This window comes from Bos mutus, chromosome 6 (genome assembly GCF_027580195.1).
Source record: "Bos mutus isolate GX-2022 chromosome 6, NWIPB_WYAK_1.1, whole genome shotgun sequence".
NCBI lineage: Eukaryota > Metazoa > Chordata > Mammalia > Artiodactyla > Bovidae > Bos > Bos mutus.
The window spans coordinates 30402990-30426619 of record NC_091622.1 but is presented as its reverse complement, the minus strand read 5'-3'; the positions used below and the strand labels follow the sequence as shown (position 1 = coordinate 30426619).

Sequence of the window (23630 nt, the reverse complement as noted above, 5' to 3'; positions counted from 1 at the left end):
AATTACAAAAATCAAGTTTGTTCCAGGAGTGGTAAGGATTCATCCTCCTTGGAAGAGAGAGCTTTGCTTACTGAAAAGATTATTTTAATTGATCCTGTAGATTTTTGAGAATCTTGAAAAGTAAGGCAAAGTTTAGACTTAATATTATAGGTACTCCAGAGGTACTTATTTAGTCGCTAAGTCATGTCTGAATATTTGCAGCCCCAGGGACTGTAGCCCACGAGGCTCCTCTGTCTGTGAGATTTCCCAGGCAAGAGTGCTGGAGTGGGTTGTCATTTCCTTCTCTAAGGGATCTTCCTGACCCAAGGATCGAACCCGAGTCTCCTGCATTGGTTTGCAGATTCTCTACCACTGAGCCACCAGGGAAGCCCTTGGGTAAAATAATGAAAGAAACTTGTTTTGTAAAAAAAAAAAATCAACCTGGCAGTCATGAAACCTATGTATTGCTAGAGTGTAGTGTTTAAAGGGAGAGAAATCATTTGGGAAGCTCTTTTAATCCAAACAGCAGTGGCAGTACAAACAGAAGAACAAGGCTTAAGAGTTTCAGAGTAAGAAAGTACAAGATTTTACATCTGGGTCCTTGTGTAGGAATGAGATAAAATGGATGTTAAGGATCTTAGTTTAAGTAATTGAGGGGAATAAAGGTAGTTCTATACATTAGAATAGGTATGAAGTACCCACTGTAAGACCTTGGGTATGCCTTTAAAAATTCAAATGAGAATCAAAGGTCCTGCCCTGAGTTTGAAAGTGAGAATCGCTCATGTCCAACTCTCTGACCCCATGGACTATAGAGTCCCTAGAATTCTCCAGGCCAAAATACTGGAGTAGTTAGCCTTTCCCTTCTCCAGGGGATCTTCCCAACCCAGGGATTGAACCCAGGTCTCCCACGTTGCAGGCAGATTCTTTACCAGCTGAGCCACAAGGGGAGCCTGCCAGTTAAGCAGTAGACCAAAAGCAGGTTAACTTAGCATGGCGGGAGAGGGGTGCTGAAATAAACATCAGGCCTTGGGCCCCTGGCTTCCCAGGTGGTGGTAGTAGTAAAGAACCCTGCCTGCCAGTGCAGGAGACATAAGAGACCCTGGTTCGATCCCTGAGTTGGGAAGATCTCCTGGAGAAGGGAATGGCAACCCACTCCAGTATTCTTGCCTGGAGAATCCCATGGACAGAGGAGTCTGGTGGGCTACAGTCCATGGGGTTCTAAAGAACCAGACACAATCGAGCGTGCGTACACACGGTTCCGAGGAGAGGTCAACACACTAAAATTGGATTTAAGATCAGACTGAATATGGACATTGGGAAATCAGTGGACGTATCATCAGTGGGATATGAATATTGACCTTTCTTTATCATCAACCGGTAATTACTCTTATTATGTAGAATTAGGCTACATTTGTTTATTTACATCAGTTTTAGGGTCTGAGTCCACTTACAGGATGGAAATTGTATGTGGTTAAAATTACCTGTTATCACTCTTTCTCAGATAATCCAATTATTTTACCTAAGAGTTAAGATTTTATTTTATACCATTCTCCTTCAGTTACAGTGCCACAGGGACACTGTTCCTTGAATATGCCAAACCCCATTCAATCTTTTCTTCTTCCTATATGCTTTTCCATCTGCCTCCAAGACGCTTTCTCTTGTTATCTGCATGTGACTCTGCTGTTGTATTAGGACTTAGTGAAATGTACCTTTTTTTAAGAAGGTCTTTTCTTGATTACTCTCTAAAGTAGCAACCCTCACCCCCTTTACTGTATTTTTCTGTATAGTATCCATCACTAACTTTGCATTATGTATTTATGTTCCACTTATTAGAATGTAAGATCTGTGAGAGCAAAGACCTGGTTTACCTATCTGTCCATCCCCATTGCTTAGAACAATGATTGGTGTATAGTAGGCATTCAAAGTATGTGTTGAAAAAAGGAGTATTGAATGATGAATAGGTGATAATAGTACTTCGTACATATTTTTAAATGTCCCTCTTCCTCTTTATGATTGTGAAACAGTGCCATAGCCATCAGTCATCTTTAGCCTGGGATACTTGAAACTACCTTTGATAGAGGGCAGGCTCCCTTAATCCAGCCTTTGGCTATGAGGGCATACACTTAACCTGTGGGTCGCCTCCCCCCACCTCGGTTTATTTTACTCTCATTAGTGCCTGGAGTTATCAGTCATTACTACTTACATTTTCTTTTTTATTTTACTTTTCTGGGAGCATAGCAGGTTTGGAGAGAATAAAGCAGTGACAAATGAGTGTGAGAGTAGAGAATCTACTGTTTTATGCATAAAGAATAAAACATTGAGCTAAGCATGATCCTCAAGGAGCACCAAGAGGAAAGAACACATAAATATATGGTTAAAATAGCACAATGTGGTAACTTCTAATAAGGGAAGATATTAAGCAGTGTAGGACCGCAGTCTAATTCACAGTGATTAGATTATTCCTTCTTTCTGCAGAGAATCAGGAAAAATCATAGAGAAATGACTGAGTGAACACTAAACAATGACTCATTGCTTATTCAGTGAACAAGGGATAAAAGCATGTTGCCTTGGAATGTGGTATGTGAATGGAATAGGTGAAGTTATCTATGGAAGAGGAGGTATAGGGCAGTATGCATGAAGCAGAAAAGATTTAGAAACAGAGACTGGTGGGTTTTGAGAGGCCTATTTATATGCTCTCCCAGGGAGAATGGACTTTATTTGGTATACATTATATAGAACATTTCAGTATGGGAGAAATAGCAATGAAACTGTTGGAATAATTGAAGCCTAAATACAGGGAAATGACAGAGGAGGCAGTTTAGAGATGTTTTATATGATATGTATATGATGATATTTGATGATCAGTTAAATGTGGAGGATTTAAAGGTAATGCAGATGTTCCTTGCTTGGACAGCTGAGTGAGTAGCACTATCAACTGAATTAGGCAGCAGGATTAAGAGATAGATACCAAAACATGTTGAATTTGCGTTTATGTTTTAGTAGCAAGGTCTAGTAGAGGGTTGAACATTGGAGTTTAGGGCTCAGAGAATGGTTGGAATATGAGAAATCAACTTTGAAGTCATCCTTGAGGTAGTTACCCACCCCCGCCCCCAGCCAAAAAAATGTCCTAAACAAAATAGATAGTAAGAAGCATCAGTATTTAAAAATGGATAAAGGAAGGGAAACCAATGAAAGATATAAAGGATGACAGAATAGTAAGCAAATGGTAATACCCTGAAAGCAAAAGAAAGGGGAGTTTCCACATTGGTGTTGTATAGTGAACAGTATCAAATGTTGCAGAGAAATCAGTTTGAATGAGATCTGATCAGAGACCTCTTTTCTTTGAAATTAAAGTTCCTGTTGGCCCATAGCAGTTTCAATAGAAAACTAAGCAGATGAAGACTCCTATTCCAACAAGGGAAAGAGAACAGCTTGATGAGGAAATAATGTCAAGAAAAGATGTCTGAGGAACATTGAAAATTGAGCATACTTTTTAGCTGAGGGAAAGAAGCTAGTGGAGGGGGAAAGGATGAAAGACGGGGCGTGGTATCTGATGAGAGGCGTCAGGGAGGTAGGAGTGCAACTGTAGCTGGACTGTTTAACTTTGAGAAAAACATGAAGACACATTTTACCCAGGGGAATGGGAGTAAAAGAGAAAAATAGATGATTCATAGGTGGTTCTGAGGTTGGAATGGAGGAAAGCTTTAGTGTATGCTTGATGAATTTCTTAATGAAATGGTCAGTCTTCTATAGTGGCTGCCATTTTGGTGTGGTCATCATGTTGAAAGTAACTGTTGTTAATAAGTAGGAGGAAAAAATTTTTTAATTGTGAAAAGATTTCCAAGGAACAATGCTCTGCCACTTACGGATTCTACAATCTTATCACTTTTGGACTTCACTTCCTTTGTCTATTTGTTCTCTGAAATCAAAATGAATAAGATCATTTGAATGATGAAGCTGCACGTATCATTTTAACCTCACGATTCTTTAACTGTTGAGTGATACTTTTAACTACTGAGTCCTCTTAAGTGTGTGTGGCCAAAATGTGAATCCTCATTTTATCTTTGGATAGAAATTCTGGTTTCCTAATGTCTGCTAGTATTAGTTGAAGAGTCGTATTTGTTAAAAAGATTAGTGCTCAATTGTTCTAATAGAAAGTACTGTGAGTCTAAATGTCTTAAATTCATTTTAAATGTACATTTTTTGTCTATGTTTTCCTTTTCTACCTTTTTAGTTTTTGTGCTGCTTTCTTCAAAATAAAGTGTTATATAAAAAATGATTATAACAATTGTGTAATGGAGAGACTCTAATGTAATCTTTTCATTTAGTGTTGGTATTTTCATTTTTTCATTTTTTTCCCTACCTATATGTATTCTAGGTTGTTGGTTTTTTGTGTTTTTTTTTTTAGATAAAATAGTATTATGTATATTGTAATGCAGCTCACTATTGACTAAAAAGTAGATTTGGGGGGGGTTCCCCCAAATGCCATGCTGCATGTGCTTAGTTGCCCAGTTGGGTATTAAACACATGCCTACTGCGGTGGAAGTGCAGTCTCTTAACCACTGGACTGCCAGGGAAGTCCCCTCAAAGTAGATTTTTTTTTATGTTTTCCATGTTCATATAAAATATGTTATACTTGAATGTGACTACAGTATGTCTTATACATTGATGTATTATAATTCATATAGTTCCGTGTTAATAGACATTGGTTGTTTTGGTTAATTTCCTCTTTTTGTTTTAAAGAATGCTGTAGTGACCATTCTTTTATATTGATGTTTTTGCCTGTGTACAATCTGTGGAAAAATTCTGGGAAATGAAATTGTCATGTTAGAAGGAATATGAATTAATATTTTAGTAATTGCCAAATAACCCATCATAATAGTTTTACCAGTTTGCACTAGACTACAGGCTGGTTTCAGATGTCTGCTTTTTCATACCAGGCCAGAATATTGCAAACCTTTCTAATCTTTAAAAGGCTAATGAACGATTAAATTGCCTTTTTTTTTTTTTATTCCAGTCTTTTAATTCTGTTTGTTGTTTACAACAGAGAAGTTTTCCATTTTTAAATGGTCAGTTTGTTAATCTTTTTCTTTAAGGCTTATGGTTTTAGGTCCCGATCAGAACTGATAAAAGAAAGCCATTCCCTACCACCACATTATAAATATATCCATCCGTATTTTCTTCTTTCACATCTGTTGGATCTTAGTTCCCTATTCAGGGATTGAATCAGGCCCTCACCAGTGAAAACCCAGAGTTCTAACCACTGGGCCACTGGGGAATTCCCTGAGCAGTCATATTTTGAAAGCAGTCGTTTTTTTGAGCAGTAGGTGTAACAACAGTGGGTTTAAAATACTTAGTATTTTAAACAACTGTTTTAAACAACTTTTCTGTCATCCAGGCTTTGTTCCATTTATTTATAGAGCACAGGCAGAGTAGATTTAGCATAATTCTTAAGAGCCTTAAGATTTTCGGGCATGATAAATTAGCAGTGGTTTCAACTAAAGTCACCAGCTACATTAGCCCCTAACAGGAGACTCAGCCTATCCTTTTAAGCCAGACATTGACTTCTCCTCTCTAGCTCTGGAGGTCCTAGATGGAACCTTCTTCCATTAGAAGGTTGTTTGGTTGACACTGAAACTTTTCTTGTTTAATGTAGCCACTTTCCTTAATTATCTTAGCTAAATCTTCTGGATATCTTGCTGCAGTTTCTACATCAGTACTTCTTGCTTCATCATGCACTTGTATGTTATGGAGACAACTACTTTCCTTCAGCCTTATGAACTAACTTCTTCAAGCTTCAAACTTTTTTCCTTGCAACTTTCTCACCTCTCTCAGCCTTCATAGAAAGAAAGAGATAGGGTCTTGCTCTGAATTAGGCTTTGGCTTAAGGGAGTGCTGAGGCTGGTTTAACCTTTTATCCAGACCACTGAAAGTTTCTCCATATCAGCAGTAAAGCTGTTTGGCTTCTTGTTTGTAGATTGACTAGAGTAGAATTTCTAATTTTCTTCCAGAACTTTGCCTTTGCATTCATGTCTTGGCTAACTGCTGCAAGAGGCCTAACTTTCAGCCTGTCTTTGCTTTTGACCTGCCTTCTCACTAACTTTAAACATTTCCATCTTTTTATTTAGAGAGAGGAATGTGCAACTCTTCCTTTCTCTTGAATACTTAGAGGCCATTGGAGGGTTAGTATCTGACCTAATTTATTGTTGTGTCTTAAGGAATAGGGAAGCTGGAAGAGGGGGAAAGTGATGAAGGAAGTGGCAGGTGGGTGGAGCAGTCAAAACACATAAAACGTTTTATCAGTTAAGTTTGCCATTTTATATGTGTGCTTTTGGGGCACCTAAAACAATTACAACAGTAATATCAAGGATCACTGATGACCGATCGCCGTAACAAACATCACCATACAATATTTGAAATGTTACAAGAATTATTACCAAAATACGGCAGAGAGACATGAAGTGAGCAAATGCTGTTGGAAAAAATGTCAGAAACCTTGCTCAACATATGGTGCCATCAACCTTCAATTTGTAAAAAAAAAAAAAAGCACTGTATCTGTGAAATGCAAGAAAAGAGGTATTCCTGTACTGTAGATTTTAATATGTTTTTGCTTTTTCTTCTTCTTGGACCTGAGAGTTTAAAGGAGTGGTTTCTTTTGTTTTTCTTGTTTATTTGTTGTTTTAATATCCAAGTAACTGAAATTTTGCTTCAACATTATTATTAACATTTACTTCCAATTTTACTTTTTGTGACCAGAGAATGTAGTCTGTAATATTTCATCTTTGATGAATTTACTGAGATATTCTTTTTGGCCTACTAAAGAATTTCTGTAAAAGCTCTGAGTACTTGAAAATGCATAATCTAATTACACATTTACTTATATGTCAAAAATAATGAGTTATTATTTATATCATTTTTTTCAAACTGGATTACAAACATGTCATAAAGTCAGTTTCTTGGATCCTGGCTGAATGCATATAACTTATTTTTCATAGATACAACAAATAGAAAATTATCAAAGTATAACAGTAAAGCCTATGAGACCTTTGTTATATAACTAGTGATCTGTGTGTTTAGGGTCATAATCTATAATGTGTCTCTTACAGTAGGTACCAATCAAAATAGTTTAAAAAATATCTTTTTATATCTTAATTATTTTGGTGCTGCCTTTTCTATTAAGAGTTTAGACTAGACAGTTAAAGCCTCATTTTTGTCTCTGTTGACTTTTTGTTCTATGTATCCTGCCATGTTTATGCATTTCATTATTAAAATTCATTTGTACATGTCAGTTATGTTTTTAATGTAGATATAAATTCTTATTAAAAAGTACTTTTCAGGTTTAACACTTTGACCTTGTCCATTATAAATCACATGACTCTTTCCTTTACATTTTTTCTGTTTATCTTTACCTTTTCTTTTGGCTTAAGCCTGAAATGTTTCTTCTTTCTCATTTTAAGCTAGTGTATGAGAAACTAATCTTCAATCTTTTAGTGTATTCCTTGTCTTTTTTGAGAGCTTTCATCAGAGATAGTTTGATTTATCTAAGATGCTGAAGATCCCTGTCTACTATGTTGTTCAAATTAGGACTGTCCAGATTATATTTTCTTAATTTTTTTAATTTTTATTTTTGGCTGCACTGGGTCTTCCATCGCCGTGCAGGCTTTTTTGTGGTGAGCAGGGCCTTCTTTCTAGTTGTGGTGCACAGGCTTTTCATTGTGGTGGCTGCTCTTGTTGCAGAGCACAGGCTCTAGAGCATACAGGCTTGCAGGCTCCAGAGCACAGGCTCAGTAGTTGGGGCACACAGGCTTAGTTGCTCCTTGGCATGTGGGATCGAACCCAGGTCTCCTCCACTGGCAGGCAGATTCTATACCACTGAGCCACCAGGGAAGCCCAAGACTGTCCAGAATTTATGATCTGTTTTTTTGGTAATAAACCTTTTAAAGGGGCAATTGTATGATGTGCTTCACTAGGAATGGCCTTGAAAGGAACGGCCTTGAAAGTCAGTTGCCATATTAGAGAATTGAATCATGTAGAACAGCACACAATTAGAATGTCAAAATGGCAAAAAGGCACACTTACATAAGTCTACGGGACAGAATCAAAGGTTTAAGTGTTTTCATTCTACTTTGGCATCACCTTTATTTGTGGATTAACAAATTGATGTAGACTTTTCTGTGTGAATTCATAATCTCCTAGCAGTGATTTTTTTCTTTTGAATAGTTTTTGATCTGGGATCCCTTGGAAAGGTAGAATCAGTGGCAGGTGTTTAAATCCTTCTTTTGTGTGATGGTAGACTTAGGTATGAAAATGAATAAATGTATACTGGAATAATTTAGGATATAAGTTTGTCTTCTGTTTGCACACCACTAATGGAGAATTGAATGGTTCGCCTTGGAAACGAACAGAGATCATTCTGTCATTTTTGAGATTGCATCCAAGTACTGCCTTTCGGACTCTTTTGTTGATCATGATGGGTACTCCATTTCTTCTAAGGGATTCCTGCACGCAGTAGTAGATATAATCGTCATCTGAGTTAAATTCACCCATTCCAGTCCATTTTAGTTTGCTGATTCCTAGAATGTTGACATTCACTCTTGCCATCTCTTGTTTGACCACTTCCAATTTGCCTTGATTCATGGACCTGACATTCCAGGTTCCTATGCAATATTGCTCTTTATAGCATCGGACCTTGCTTCTATCACCAGTCACATCCACAATTGGGTATTGTTTTTGCTTTGGCTCCATCCCTTCATTCTTTCTGGAGTTATTTCTCCACTGATCTCTAGTAGCACGTTGGGCACCTAGTGACCTGGGGAGTTCCTCTTTCAATATCCTATCATTTTGCCTTTTCATACTGTTCATGGGGTTCTCAAGGCAAGAATACTGAAGTGGTTTGCCATTCCCTTCTCCAGTGGACCACATTCTGTCAGACCTTTCCACCATGACCCACCTGTCTTGGGTGGCCTCACAAGCATGGCTTAGTTTCATTGAGTTAGACAAGGCTGTGGTCCTGGTGTGATTAGATTGACTAGCTTCTTTGAGTATGGTTTCAGTGTGTCTGCCCTCTGATGCCGTCTTGCAACACCTATCGTCTTACTTGGGTTTCTCTTACCTTGGACGTGGGGTATCTCTTCACAGCTGCTCCTGCAAAGCACAGCCGCTATTCCTTACCTTGGACGAGGGTTATCTCCTCATTGCCACCCCTCCTGACCTTGAACGTGGAATAGCTCCTCTAGGCCCTCCTGCGCCCCTGCAGCCACCGCTCCTTGGACATGGGGTTGCTCCTCCCGGCTGCCACCCCTGGCCTCGGGCGTGGGGTTGCTGCATTCAGTATCACAGTAATCCAAGTCTATGCCCCAATGAGTAACGCTGAAGAAGCTGAAGTTGAACGGCTCTATGAAGACCTACAAGACCTTTTAAAACTAACACCCGAAAAAGATGTCCTTTTCATTAAAGGAGACTGGAATGCAAAAGTAGGAAGTCAAGAAACACCTGAAGTGACAGGCAAATTTGGCCTTGGAATACGGAATGAAGCAGGGCAAAGACTAATAGAGTTTTTGCCAAGAAAATGCACTGGTCATAGCAAACACCCTCTTCCAACAACACAAGAGAAGACTCTACACATGGACATCACCAGATGGTCAACACCAAAATCAGACTGATTATATTCTTTGCAGCCAAAGATGGAGAAGCTCTATAGAGTCAGCAAAAACAAGACCAGGAGCTGACTGTGGCTAAGATCATGAGCTCCTTATTGCCAAATTCAGACTTAAATTGAAGAAAGTAGGGAAAACCACTAGACCACTTAGGTATGACCTAAATCAAATCTCTTATGATTATACAGTGGAAGTGAGAAATAGATGTAAGGGCCTAGATCTGATAGATAGAGTGCCTGATGAACTATGGAATGAGGTTTGTGACATTGTACAGGAGACAGGGATCAAGACCATCGCCATGGAAAAGAAATGCAAAAAAGCAAAATGGCTGCCTGAGGAGGCCTTACAAATAGCTGTGAAAAGAAGAGAGGTGAAAAGCAAAGGAGAAAAGGAAAGATATACGCATTTGAATGCAGAGTTCCAAAGAATAGCAAGGAGAGATAAGGAAGCCGCCTTCAGCGATCAATGCAAAGAAATAGAGGAAAACAATAGAATGGGAAGGACTAGAGATCTCTTCAAGAAAATTAGAGATACCAAGGGAACATTTCATTCAAAGATGGGCTCGATAAAGGACAGAAATGGTATGGACCTGACAGAAGCAGAATATATTAAGAAGAGGTGGCAAGAATACATAGAAGAACTATACAAAAAAGATCTTCACGACCAAAATAATAATGATGGTGTGATCACTCACCTAGAGCCAGACATCCTGGAATGTGAAGTCAAGTGGGTTTAGAAAGCATTACTACGAACAAGCTAGTGGAGGTGATGGAATTCCAGTTGAGCTATTTCAAATCCTGAAAGATGATGCTGTGAAAGTGCTGCACTCAATATGCCAGCAAATGTGGAAAACTCAGCAGTGGCCACAGGACTGGAAAAGGTCAGTTTTCATTCCAATCCCAAAGAAAGGCAATGCCAAAGAATGCTCAAACTACCACACAATTGCACTCATCTTACATGCTAGTAAAGTAATGCTCAAAATTCTCCAAGCCAGGCTTCAGCAATATGTGAACCGTGAACTTCCTGATGTTCAAGCTGGTTTTAGAAAAGGCAGAGGAACCAGAGATCAAATTGCCAACATCTGCTGGATCATGGAAAAAGCAAGAGAGTTCCAGAAAAACATCTATTTCTGCTTTATTGACTATGCCAAAACCTTTGACTGTGTGGATCACAGTAAACTGTGGAAAATTCTGAAAGAGTTGGGGATATTAGAGCACCTGACCTGCCTCTTGAGAAACCTACATGCAGGTCAGGAAGCAACAGTTAGAACTGGACATGGAACAACAGACTGGTTCCAAGAAGAAAAGGAGTACGTCAAGGCTGTATATTGTCACCCTGCTTATTTAACTTATATGCAGAGTACATCATGGGAGAAGGCAATGGCACCCCACTCCAGTACTTTTGCCTAGAAAATCCCATGGATGGAGGAGCCAGGTGGGCTGCAGTCCATGGGGTCGCTAGAGTCGGACAAGACTGAGCGACTTCACTTTCACGCATTGGAGAAGGAAATGGCAACCACTCCAGTGTTCTTGCCTGGAGAGTCCCAGGGACAGGGAAGCCTTGTGGGCTGCCATCTCTGGGGTTGCGCAGAGTCGGATACCACTGAAGCAACTTAGCAGCAGCAGCAGAGTACATCATGAGAAACGCTGGGCTAGAAGAAGCAAAAGCTGGCATCAAGATTGCCAGGAGAAATATCAATAACCTCAGATATGCAGATGACACCACACCACCCTTGTGGCAGAAAGTGAAGAGGAACTAAAAAGCCTCTTGATGAAAGTGAAAGTGGAGAGTGAAAAAGTTGGCTTAAAGGTCAACATTCAGAAAACGAAGATCATGGCATCCGGTCCCATCACTTCATGGGAAATAGATGGGGAAACAGTGGAAACAGTGTCAGACTTTACGTTTTGGGGCTCCAAAATCACTGCAGATGGTGACTGCAGCCATGAAATTAAAAGATGCTTACTCCTTGGAAGGAAAGTTATGACCAACCTAGATAGCATATTCAAAAGCAGAGACATTACTTTGCCAACTCTAGTCAAGGCTATGGTTTTTCCAGTGGTCATGTATGGATGTGAGAATTGGACTGTGAAGAAGGCTGAGCGCCGAAGAATTGATGCTTTTGAACTGTGGTGTTGGAGAAGACTCTTGAGAGTCCCTTGGACTGCAAGGAGATCCAACCAGTCCATTCTGAAGGAGATCAGCCCTGGGATTTCTTTGGAAGGAATGATGCTGAAGCTGAAACTCCAGTACTTTGGCCACCTCGTGCGAAGAGTTGACTCATTAGAAAAGACTCTGATGCTGGGAGGGATTGGGGGCAGGAGGAGAAGGGGACGACCGAGGATGAGATGGCTGGATGGCATCATCAACTCGATGGACGTGAGTCTGAGTGAACTCCGGGAGTTGGTGATGGACAGGGAGGCCTGGCGTGCTGCGATTCATGGGGTTATGAAGAGTCTGGCAGGACTGAGCGACTGAACTGAACTGAATGGAGAATTTCATTTGTGCTTATTCCCTTGAACCTTGGAATCTTCTTTCATATGCTAATGATGTAGGTTCCCATTGCCTTTGATAATGGGAAAATACCATCTTCTGTTCCTAAAACAGGATTTTTAAGTTATTTTTACATGAAAGGACAGGCTGTTTTCCCTTACGTTCCTTTAGCATTTTGTTGATTCCTCTCAGGTGGCACAGATTATGATTCATAACATAGCTATTTATGTACATGGCTATTTAGCTCCTATAATTAGTTTCTTTAGGGCAAGTGGAACTGTAACTTGCCTTTTTTTTTTTCTTTAATATCCATAACCTCCTGGTACAGTGCCTTAAATACAGCAGGCCTGCAACAAAGTCAGAATAGAGTAGTAGCCAGTGTCTTTTATAATTGTTTCTAGTTGTCACATTGTTTCCCGCATTTCTATCGTTTTCTTTTTTGCTTCCTTCCTGTCTCCTTTGTGCTGTTGCTTAAAAGTGCTTCTTTGCTTTGGTCAAAAAATGTCATTACATCAGGAATATCTCTTTGGCCATTGGCTATTAGCTATTTTTCCGGTTGTTCTGAAAATAGTCAAACAAATCTAAGCACTTCAGCACTATTATAATTCCAGATTATTGATACTAGAAAGTTGATATTTTATGTAAAGCTCTTACTGTATCCCTTTATTCTTCAAAGTATGACCTGTGAATTTTTGAGTTCCCTTGGACCCAAAAGGGTTAAAACTATTTCATAATAATATTAAGACATTGCCTGCCTTTTTCACTATACTGGTATTTGCACCAATGATGCAAAAGCAGTGATAGGTAAAACTGCTGGTACCCTCGCGTGAATTGAGGCCAAGATTCCAGGCTGTTCTAAATTGTCATTGTATCCTTAAAATTTTTAAATGTCAGTTTCACTTAAGAATGTTCTTGATGAAGCAGTAAAAATAGTTTTTAATAAATCAACCTTTATTAGTAGGCACCATTTTAATATTTTTTGAAACAAAATGTGAACTCCCCTTCGCTGCATGCTGGAGTGCAGTGGTTGTCTGAGGAGAAAGCATTTGAGCAGTTGCTTTGAGTTTGAGCTGAGCTTGTCATTATTTCACAGAGCACCATTTTTATTTAAAAGAATGACTGACAAACCACACTATGTAGACAGGTATTTAACAGACATTTTTTTCAAAAAAATGATCTGATATCAAGGAAAACAACTGACAGTATTTATGCAAATGATAAAATTCTAGTTTCAAAGAAAACTTTTGAATTTTGGAAAACCTATCTACAAATGTGATTTTGACAGTCTCCAGATATTTAGAAACCAGTGGTGAGATTAATGAATGTCATTTTTGTAAAAAAATATGACGTCAACATTTGGAAGATATGCATTAATCAGTGAGTGAACCAATATTTTCCAAAAGATAGTGCACACAATGCTTTAAAAAGATAATGCGTGGGTTAAGGGGCTATTAAAGTGCAAGATTGACTGGAACGTTTTAATGTAACAGAATGAAAAGTTCGTTCACATCATTTCAGACTCCACATTGCAACAACCTTTAGAAAAACTACCATCTGTCAAATTTGGGTTCATTGTCAAAAAATACCCACAGTAAAGTAAAACTATTTTTTATTTTTAAAAAATATTCCTTCCTTAACTATGTAACTGTGGTGAGGCATGATTTCCTTTGTAAACCAAACAAAAACAATACACTTCAATAGATAATTGCACAAACAGATATGAGAATCTAGCTGTCTTTCTATTAAACCAGGAATCTTCACAGATTTAAAACAGTGCTACTTGTCTCACTGAATTTGAGGGATGGGGGAGGAAGGAATATAGTTTTCTTATTAATTTTTTTTCTTTTTAAGCATTCCTTCCTTCCTCTTGTTTGCTCTGTGGTTGTGCTGGGCCTTCGTTGCTGCGCTCAGGCTGTCTCTAGTTGCTGCATGCCGCCGCTCGTTGCAGTGGCTTCTCTTGTTGTGGCACACAGGCTTAGTGGCCCTGCAGCGTGTGCAATCCACCTGGACCAGGGATTGAACTGATGTCCCCAGCATTGTCAGGAGGATTTTTAACCACTGGACCTCCAGGGAAGTCCTAAATAAATTCTTAAACATTTTCTTAGTTACTATTTTCTGATGAGGTAAATATTATAGGTACAACCAGCATAAGCAAAGACTCTTGTGGAGCCCTCATTTTTTTAAAAGTGAGAAGTTTAAAAGAGGTCCTTAGTTTGAGAAATGCTTTTGTTTTATAATCTTCCCTCATTCCGCCATATTATCAAACCATTTCCTCTGCTGTTAGTCACTTGCCAATCAGGCTTTGGGGGTGCCACTTGGTTCAGGGTAGTATACATGTTTAATGTGTATATGTATATATATATATATTTTTTTTTTTTTTCCACAACAGTAAAAGATGTTTATCACTTTTCACAACCAATAGCCAGACAAAAAATAAAAGAATTACAGTTGCAAGCCATAATGGAAACATGATTAACCTAACAGTATAAAATAATAATGTACAATTTGAGGGGTTAAGTAGAGTGATGCGATAGGTGGAAGTGCATACATGCACATCTTTTCATTCATTCAGCCAGTCTGTCTTTTGGTTGGTGCATTTAATGCATTTACGTTTAAGGTAATAATCCATATGTATGGCAAATTAAGTCCCTGGGTTAGGAAGATCCCCTGTAGGAGGGCATGGCAACCCACTCCAGTATTCTTGCCTGGAGAATCCCATGGATAGAGGAGCCTGGTAAGCTTCAGTCAAAAAGGTCAGAAAGAGTTGGACAAGACTGAAGCAACTGAGCGCATGCACACGCACACATACACACACATACAATCCTATTACCATTTTCTTAATTGTTTTGGGTTTATTTTGTGTAGATTTTTTTCCTTCTCGTGCATACTGCTTAGAGAAATTCCTATAGCATTTGTTGTAAAGCTAGTTTGGTGGTGCTGAATTCTCTTAACTTTTGCTTGTTTGGAAAGCTTTTGATTTTTCCACTGAATCTGAACAAGTGTCCTGCTGGGTAGAGTATTCTTGGTTGTAGTTTCTTCCCTTTCATCGCTTTAAATATGTCGTGCCATTCCCTTCTGGCTTGTAGAGTTGCTGTTGAAATCAGCTAATATAGCCTGATGAGAGTTCCCTTGTATGTTGTCATTTTTCCCCTTGTTGCTTTTAATATTTTATCTTGCTCTTTAATTTTTGTCATTTTGATTACTGTGTGTCTCGGTCTGTTCCTCCTTGGGTTTATCCTGCTTGGGATTCTCTGTGCTTCCTAGACTTGGTTGACTATTTCCTTTACCATCTTAGGGAAGTTTTCAGCTATTATCTTTTCAAATATTTCCTTAGGTCCTTTCTCCCTCTCTTCTCTTTCTGGAAACCCTGGAGAAGGCAATGGCACCCCACTCGAGTACTCTTGCCTGGAAAATCCTATGGATGGAGGAGCCTGAAAGACTTGCAGTCCATGGGGTCGCTGAGGGTCAGACACAACTGAGCGGCTTCACCTTCACTTTTCACTTTCATGCATTGAAGAAGGAAATGGCAACCCACTCCAGCGTTCTTGCCTGGAGAATCCCAGGGACGGGGGAGCCTGGTGGGCTGCTGTCTATGGGGTCGTACAGAGTCGGATACGACTGAAGTGACTTAGAAGCAGCAGCCGCAGAGGTCTCTTAGGCTATCTTCATTCTTTTTCATTCTTTTTTTCTATATTCTGTTCTGCAACAGTGACTTCCACCATTCTGTCTTGCAGGTCACTTACCCATTCTTCTGCCTCAGTTATTTTGCTATTGCTTCCTTCTAGTGTATTGTTCATCTTTATTCTTTAGTTCTTCTGGGTCTTTGGTAAATATTTCTTGCATCTTCTCCATTCTTTTTCTGAGATCCTGGATCATCTTCACTATCATTATTCTGAATTCTTTTTTTGGAAAGTTGGCCTGTCCCCATTTCATTTAGTTGTTTTTCAGGGGTTTTATCTAGTCCTTTCATCTGGGATATAACCCTCTGCTTTTTCATTCTGGTTAACTTTCTATGATGTGGTTTTTGTTCTAGTGCTGCAGGATTGTGGTTCTTCTTGCTTCTGTTTGCCTTCTGGTGCATGAGGCTGAGGCTTGTGTAAGATTCCTGATGGGAGGGACTGGGCATGGGAAAAACTGGGACTTACTGTGGTGGGCAGTAAAACTTTAATCCCATTATCTGCTGATGTGTGGGGTTGTGCTTCCTCCCTGTTAGTTATTTAGCCTGAGACGACTCAGCCCTGGGGTCTGTGGGCTTTATGGTAGGGTTAATGGCAACCTTCAAGAGGGCTTATCCTAAGGGGCACCTTCCAGGACTGCTACTGCCAGTGCCTTTGTCCCTGCGGCCATCCGTTGCCAACCCATGCTTCCACAGGAGACCTTCCAACAGTAGCAGGTAGGTCTAGTTCAGTCTCCTGTGGAATCACTGCTCCTTGTGCCTGAATCTTGATACTCTCAAGATTTTGTTTGTGCCCTCCAAGAGCGAAGTCTGTTACCCCCAGTCCTGTGGAAGTCCTATAATCAAATCCTGCTGGCCTTCAAAGTCAGAATTCCTGGGGATTCCCAGTCCCTTTACCAGATCCCCAGGTTGGGAAGCCTGACATGGGACTCAGAACCTTCACAATAGTGGGAGAACTTCTTTGGTATTATTGTCCTCCAGATTGTGGGTTACTCACCTGGTGAATATGGGATTTGATTTTATTGTGCTTGCGCCCCCTCCTTCTATCTCCTTGCAGCTTCTTTGTCTTTGGTCTGGGGTATCTTTTTTTGGTGGGCTCCAGCGTCCTCCTTTTAATAGTTGTTCAACAACCAATTGCAATCTTGGTGCTCTTGCAGGAGGAGATGAACATGTGTCATTCTACTCTACTCTCTTGAACCAATCTAATGTATATTTTTTGATGGTGAACGTTGCATATCCAGTAAAAGCTCTTAATAATTCAGTACCTATAAGAGAGTAAAGTGAAAGTCACTTAGTCATGTCTGACTCTTTGCAACCCCTGGAGTATATAGTTAATGGAATTCTCCAGGCCAGAATACTGGAGTGGGTAGCCTTTGCCTTCTCCAAGGGATCTTCCCAACCCAGGTATCAAACCCAGGTCTCCTGCATTGCAGGTGGATTCTTTACCAGCTGAGCCACAAGGGAAACCCATAAGAAAGCCCAGCTTTTTTTCCTACCTTATTAATGAAGCATATTGAATGTGAATTTTAAAATTATGTCCTCACCATCTATTTTGTATTATAATCTGTATATAATAAGTAGGGTTTCCCTGGTAGCTCAGCTGGTAAAGAATCTGCATGCAATCCAGGAGGTCCTGGTTTGATTTCTGGGTTGGGAAGTTCCCCTGGAAAAGGGATAGGCTACCCACTCCAGTATTCTTGGGCTTCCCTGGTGGCTCAGATGGGAAAGAATCTGCCTGCAGTGTGAGAGGCCTGGATTCGATTCCTGGATTGGGAAGATCAGAGGAGAAGATTAAAGAAAAGATGAATATATAATCAGTTCAAGAAACTCTAGTGCTCCTACTACTCACTAATAGAATTTTTACCACCTGCCACCCCCGCTGCCCCCAAACAAACGGTAAGACTAGTTTGAAAAGCTTGTTCTTCACTTTGAATAAGGAAGCTTTTTAAAGAAAAGAGGACAATCCAAATCATTTTGTCATAGCCCTTTTCAAAAAGCTGGACAGTGTTGAACTGTTAAAATTATATGCATTCAGTTCAGTCGCTCATTGTATCCGACTTTTTGTGACCCCATGAGCCGCAGCACACCAGGCCTCCTTGTCCATCACCAAGAGTTTGCTCAAACTCACGTCCATTGAGTCGGTGATGCCATCTAACCACCTAATCCTCTTTCGTCCCCTTCTCCTCCCACCGTCAATCTTTCCCAGCATCAGGATCTTTTCAAATGAGTCAGCTCTTCGTATCAGGTGGCCAAAATACTGAAGTTTCAGCTTCAACATCAGTCCTTCCAATGAACACTCAGGACTGATCTCCTTTAGTATGGACTGGTTGATCTCCTTGCAGCCCAAGGGACTCTCAAGAGTCTTCTCCAACACCACAGTTCAAAAGCATCAATTCTTCGGCCCTCAGCTTTCTTTATAGTACAACTCTCATATCTGTACATGACTACTCGAAAAACCATAGCCTTGACTAGAAGGACCTTTTTTGACAAAGTAATGTCTCTGCTTCTTAATATGCTGTCTAGGTTGATCATAACTTTCCTTCCAGTGAGTAAGTCTTTTAATTTCATGGCTGCAATCACCATCTGCTGTGATTTTGGAGCCCTAAAAAATAAAAGCCACTGTTTCTACTGATTCCCATCTATTTGCCATGAAGTGATGGGACCGGATGCCATTATCTTAGTTTTCTGAATGTTGAGCTTTAAGCATTAAGTTTAGGTTAAATTTATGATGCAATAAAGATCTACATTTTTAGTTTTATTTGTGGTTTGTGATATAGCAGGACCACTGTGTAAAAGCAGAGTCCATAGTACCTTTAATACTTAGTAGATAAGAATTAGACTATCATTTTATTATTTTACATAATTATCAGAATTTGTGTCTTCATACAAATGGCAGTAAACATAGCTGAAAAAAAAATTTTTTTTTCAAAGTGATTTTTCACCCCATACATTCAACATTTATAAAATTGTTCTGTTTGAACAGTTTTGTGATTTGCTTTTCAGTAATGTTGCTAGGGATTTGATTTAGGTCATACCTGAATGGTCTAGTGGTTTTCCCTACTTTCTTCAATTTAAGTCTGAATTTGGCAATAAGGAGTTCATGATCTGAGCCAGTCAGCTCTTGGTCTTGTTTTTGTTGACTGTATAGAGCTTCTCCATCTTTGGCTGCAAAGAATATAATCAGTCTGATTTTGGTGTTGACCATCTGGTGATGTCCATGTGTAGAGTCTTCTCTTGTGTTGTTGGAAGAGGGTGTTTGCTATGACAGTGCATTTTCTTGGCAAAACTCTATTAGTCTTTGCCCTGCTTCATTCCGTATTCCAAGGCCAAATTTGCCTGTCATTTCAGGTGTTTCTTGACTTCCTACTTTTGCATTCCAGTCCCCTATAATGAAAAGGACATCTTTTGGGGGTGTTAGTATTAAAAGGTCTTGTAGGTCTTCATAGAACCGTTCAACTTCAGCTTTTTCAGCGTTACTGGTTGGGACATAGACTTGGATTACTGTGATATTGAATGGTTTGCTTTGGAAATGAACAGAGATCATTCTGTCGTTTTTGAGATTGCGTCCAAGTACTGCATTTTGGACTCTTTTGTCAACCATGATTGCTACTCCATTTCTTCTGAGGGATTCCTGCCCACGGAAGTAGATATAATGGTCATCTGAGTTAAATACACCCATTCTAGTCCATTTTAGTTTGCTAATTCCTAGAATGTTGATGATCATTCTTGCCATCTCTTGTTTGACCACTTCCAATTTGCCTTGATTCATGGACCTGACATTCCAGGTTCCTATGCAACGTTGCTCTTTACAGCATCTGACCTTGCTTCTATCACCAGTCACATCCACAACTGGGTATTGTTTTTGCTTTGGCTCCATCCCTTCATTCTTTCTGGAGTTATTTCTCCACTGATCTCCAGTAGCATATTGGGCACCTAGTGACCTGGGGAGTTCCTCTTTCAGTATCCTATCATTTTGCCTTTTCATACTGTTCATGGGGTTCTCAAGGTAAGAATACTGAAGTGATTTGCCACTCCCTTTTCCAGTGGACCACATTGTGTCAGACCTCTCCACAGTCACATTAAACTGTGGAAAATTCTGAAAGAGATGGGAATACCAGACCACCTGACCTGACTCTTGAGAAACCTATATGCAGGTCAGGAAGCAACAGTTAGAACTGGACATGGAACAACAGACTGGTTCCAAATCATTAAAGGAGTATATCAAGGCTGTATATTATCACCCTGTTTATTTAACTTATATGCAGAGTACATCATGAGAAACGCTGGGCTGGAAGAAACACAAGCTGGAATCAAGATTGCCAGGAGAAATATCAATAACCTCAGATATGCAGATGACACCACCCTTATGGCAGAAAGTGAAGAGGAACTAAAAAGCCTCTTGATGAAAGTGAAAGAGGAGAGTGAAAAAGTTGGCTTAAAGCTCAACATTCAGAAAACGAAGATCATGGCATCTGGTCTCATCACTTCATGGGAAATAGATGGGGAAACAGTGGAAACCATGTCAGACTTTATTTTTTTGGGCTTGAAAATCACTGCACATGGTGACTACAGCCATGAAATTAAAAGACCCTTACTCCTTGGAAGAAAAGTTATGATCAACCTAGATAGCATATTGAAAAGCAGAGACATTACTTTGCCAACACAGGTCCATCTAGTAAAGGCTCTGGGTTTTCCACTGGTCATGTATAGATGTGAGTTGGACTGTGAAGAAAGCTGAGTGCCTTGAAGAATTGATGCTTTTGAACTGTGGTGTTGGAGAAGACTCTTCAGAGTCCCTTGGACTGCAGGGAGATCCAACCAGTCCATTCTGAAGGAGATCAGCCCTGGGATTTCTTTGGAAGGAATGATGCTAAAGCTGAAACTCCAGTACTTTGGCCACCTCATGTGAAGAGTTGACTCATTGGAAAAGACTCTGATGCTGGGAGGGGTTGGGGGCAGGAGGAGAAGGGGACGACAGAGGATGAGATGGCTGGATGGCATCACTGACTCGATGGACGTAAGTCTGAGTCAACTCCGGGAGTTGGTGATGGACAGGGAGGCCTGGTGTGCTGCAATTCATGGGGTCGCAAAGAGTCGGACACGACTGACCAACTGAACTGAATGTTGCTGGGACTTCATTGCAGGAAGAAAAATATTTTTTGTGTCCTCTAAGAGATTGGTTATGTAAGCCTTGGTTAATGTTATTTACAAATATGACTCAGGAGCCTTATGATAGTGATTGGTATCATTTTATGACAGTTAATTGCAGGAAGGTCAAGAATTTTAGCTTACCAGGATTTAGACTCTGGGTTTTGGATTTTAGGTCTGATACTTTCCCTTGTATGACTTTGGACAAGTTGCTTCCTCTGCATCTAGTTTATTTATAAAATGATGATATAATGTCCCCTTGGGGTTATTGTAAGTATTGAAAATGTGTTTCACTTCTGGAATTGATACTGAATAGTGGCTAATGGTAGCTATTGTTTTTTAAATTGGTACTTTTGAATTAAAATTCATGTGATCATTCCTTTTTAAAATGTATCACTAATTGGCCCTCATATCTATGGATTCTCATCTACAGATCAGGTACAATGGAAATATTCAGAAAGAAAAGTTCCAGGAAGTTCTAAATAGCAAAACAAATCTGCCACATACACACTGCAACTATTTGTGTAACTTTCACATGTGTATCTACAACTCTTTACATAGAATTTACACGAATCAGGTATTAAAAGTAATACAGCTGTGTGCATATGTTATATGAAATTACAGGACCATTTTATTTAAGGGACTTGAACATTCCCCCATTTTGAGAGTGGGCAGTAAAGTCCTGGAACCAGTCTCCCTAAACCTCCCAGATACTGCAGGACAACTGTATTCACTAAACCAAGACACTTTAATATGAATTCCTTAAATCAGGAATTCCTCCTCCTGTATATAAGGGAGAATAATTTTGAACCTCAGCCCTTGGAGAGAGGAGACCACAATAGAATATTTTACTCACCTGCTTTGGATAAACAAATGATGCTGACTTTATTAGTGCTGCTGCTGCTGCTGCTAAGTCGCTTCAGTTGTGTCCGACTCTGTGCGACCCCATGGATGGCAGTCCGCCAGACTCCCCCGTCCCTGGGATTCTGCAGGCACGAACATTGGAGCGGGTTGCCATTGCCTTCTCCAGCCTTTATTAGTGAGGGCTGCCATAACAAAATAACACAGACTGAGTGCCATAAAGAGCAGACTGATTTTCTCCCATATCTAGAGGCTAGAAGTCTAAGATCCAGGTGTCGGTGGGGTTGGTGTCTTGTGAAGGCCTTTCTCCTCAGCCTCCTCCCTGTGTGCCCACCCTGCCTTTCCCCCATGCACATGTATCCTTGGTTCCTCTCTCTCATAGGTTACTAACCTAACTGACTCATTTGAAGTTGGTCACTTCTATGAAGGACCTGTCTCCAAATATGTTACATCTTGAGGTCATGGAGGTTGGAACTTTAGCATAGGAATTTTGGAGGGGACATAATTTGGCCTGTAACACCAATATTTGCATAAGAGCTAATGTATGTTGGATATTGACAGTGTGCCAATTTTCCAAATTAAATTTTATGTGCACATTAACCCTGTGATTATTAGCATCTCTTTTTTATAGAGGACACTGAGACTTAGATTAAGTAACTTGACTGAGAGATGGGATTGAAATTCAAGTCTTTTGGGCTCTAGTGTCCATGTTGTCTTAGGTAAGAACTGAGTACTAGGAAACAAAAGCACAGAGATAAGAGGGTTGAAATATACAAACCGCTGTTTTGCAGTGTCCACTAAGGTCTTGCTAGTAAGTAACCTCTGAAGTGGAAAATCATTTAATGCCAGCCCTGGTTGACTATTAATTTTTTCTTTAAAAATTAGGAGGAGTTTTGGTTTAAGATGGAAACGTGAATGAAGCTAAAGAATTTTGGCACATGATTGTGCTAAGACAGATTTGCACAAACAAAATTTGTCTTATTTTCAGGTTGCTCAAAATGCCTTTCTGCTTTTTGTCTTTTGCAGAAGATTCTAGTGTTCCAGAAACTCCAGAAAATGACAGAAAAGCAAGTATATCGTATTTCAAGAATCAAAGAGGGATTCAATACATTGATTTGTCTTCTGATAGTGAAGATGTTGTTTCCCCAAATTGCTCCAGTACAGTTCAAGAGAAAAAATTCAACAAAGACACGGTGATTATAGTGTAAGCAACTTAATAGGTTCATTATATTTGCATGTATAAACCCCCCCTTTTTTTTTTTTTTAGAAAAAGTTAACTTATGTTGAAAATTTTTGATGATTTCCACCCCACTTTTTTCCTTTTCCTGACTGCATCATGGTCATTTTTTCCTAACATAGAGCTGTAAACACATAAGTGTGTGTGTATGTACATGTTTATGTGTATGTGTGTGAGATTGATTGATTCTGGACTGATTTTCTCTATTATTATTTTTTTGACCTCACAAGTTGGCTTGCGGGTTCTTAGTTTCTGAACCAGGGATTGAGCCCAGGACACGGCACTAAAAGCACTGAATCCTAACTAATGGACCACCAGGAAATCCCTCGGTTCTGATTTTCAGAAAAAAAGTTCAGTTAGAGTAAATATTTAATCTTTTCATTCTCCATAGATAGGGAATTTATTTTAACAAGTACCTTTGATCATTTGTAACTACTTCCTGATTTGTTCTTGAGTCCGATTGACATTTTTGGACATTTTGGGGACACATTCAGTGAGCTAGTACAGAGCTTGTATGATAGATAGAAATGTAGTAAGTAAATAAAAAATGCAATATGCCAAATAATAAATCTGATGGGCAAAG

At 39.6% G+C, this 23630-nt stretch overlaps 1 protein-coding gene across 3 annotated transcripts in view; it reads left to right on the top strand.

The window, feature by feature from the left end:
* SMARCAD1 (SNF2 related chromatin remodeling ATPase with DExD box 1) overlaps nt 1-23630 on the top strand; it is a 90938-nt gene that overhangs the window by 2862 nt on the left and 64446 nt on the right. For all 3 annotated transcript variants that reach the window (XM_070372144.1, XM_070372142.1, XM_070372143.1), the window contains exon 3: nt 22837-23014. In XM_070372144.1, the coding sequence (XP_070228245.1) occupies nt 22837-23014 (178 nt within the window). The remainder of the gene's footprint in view (nt 1-22836; nt 23015-23630) is intronic.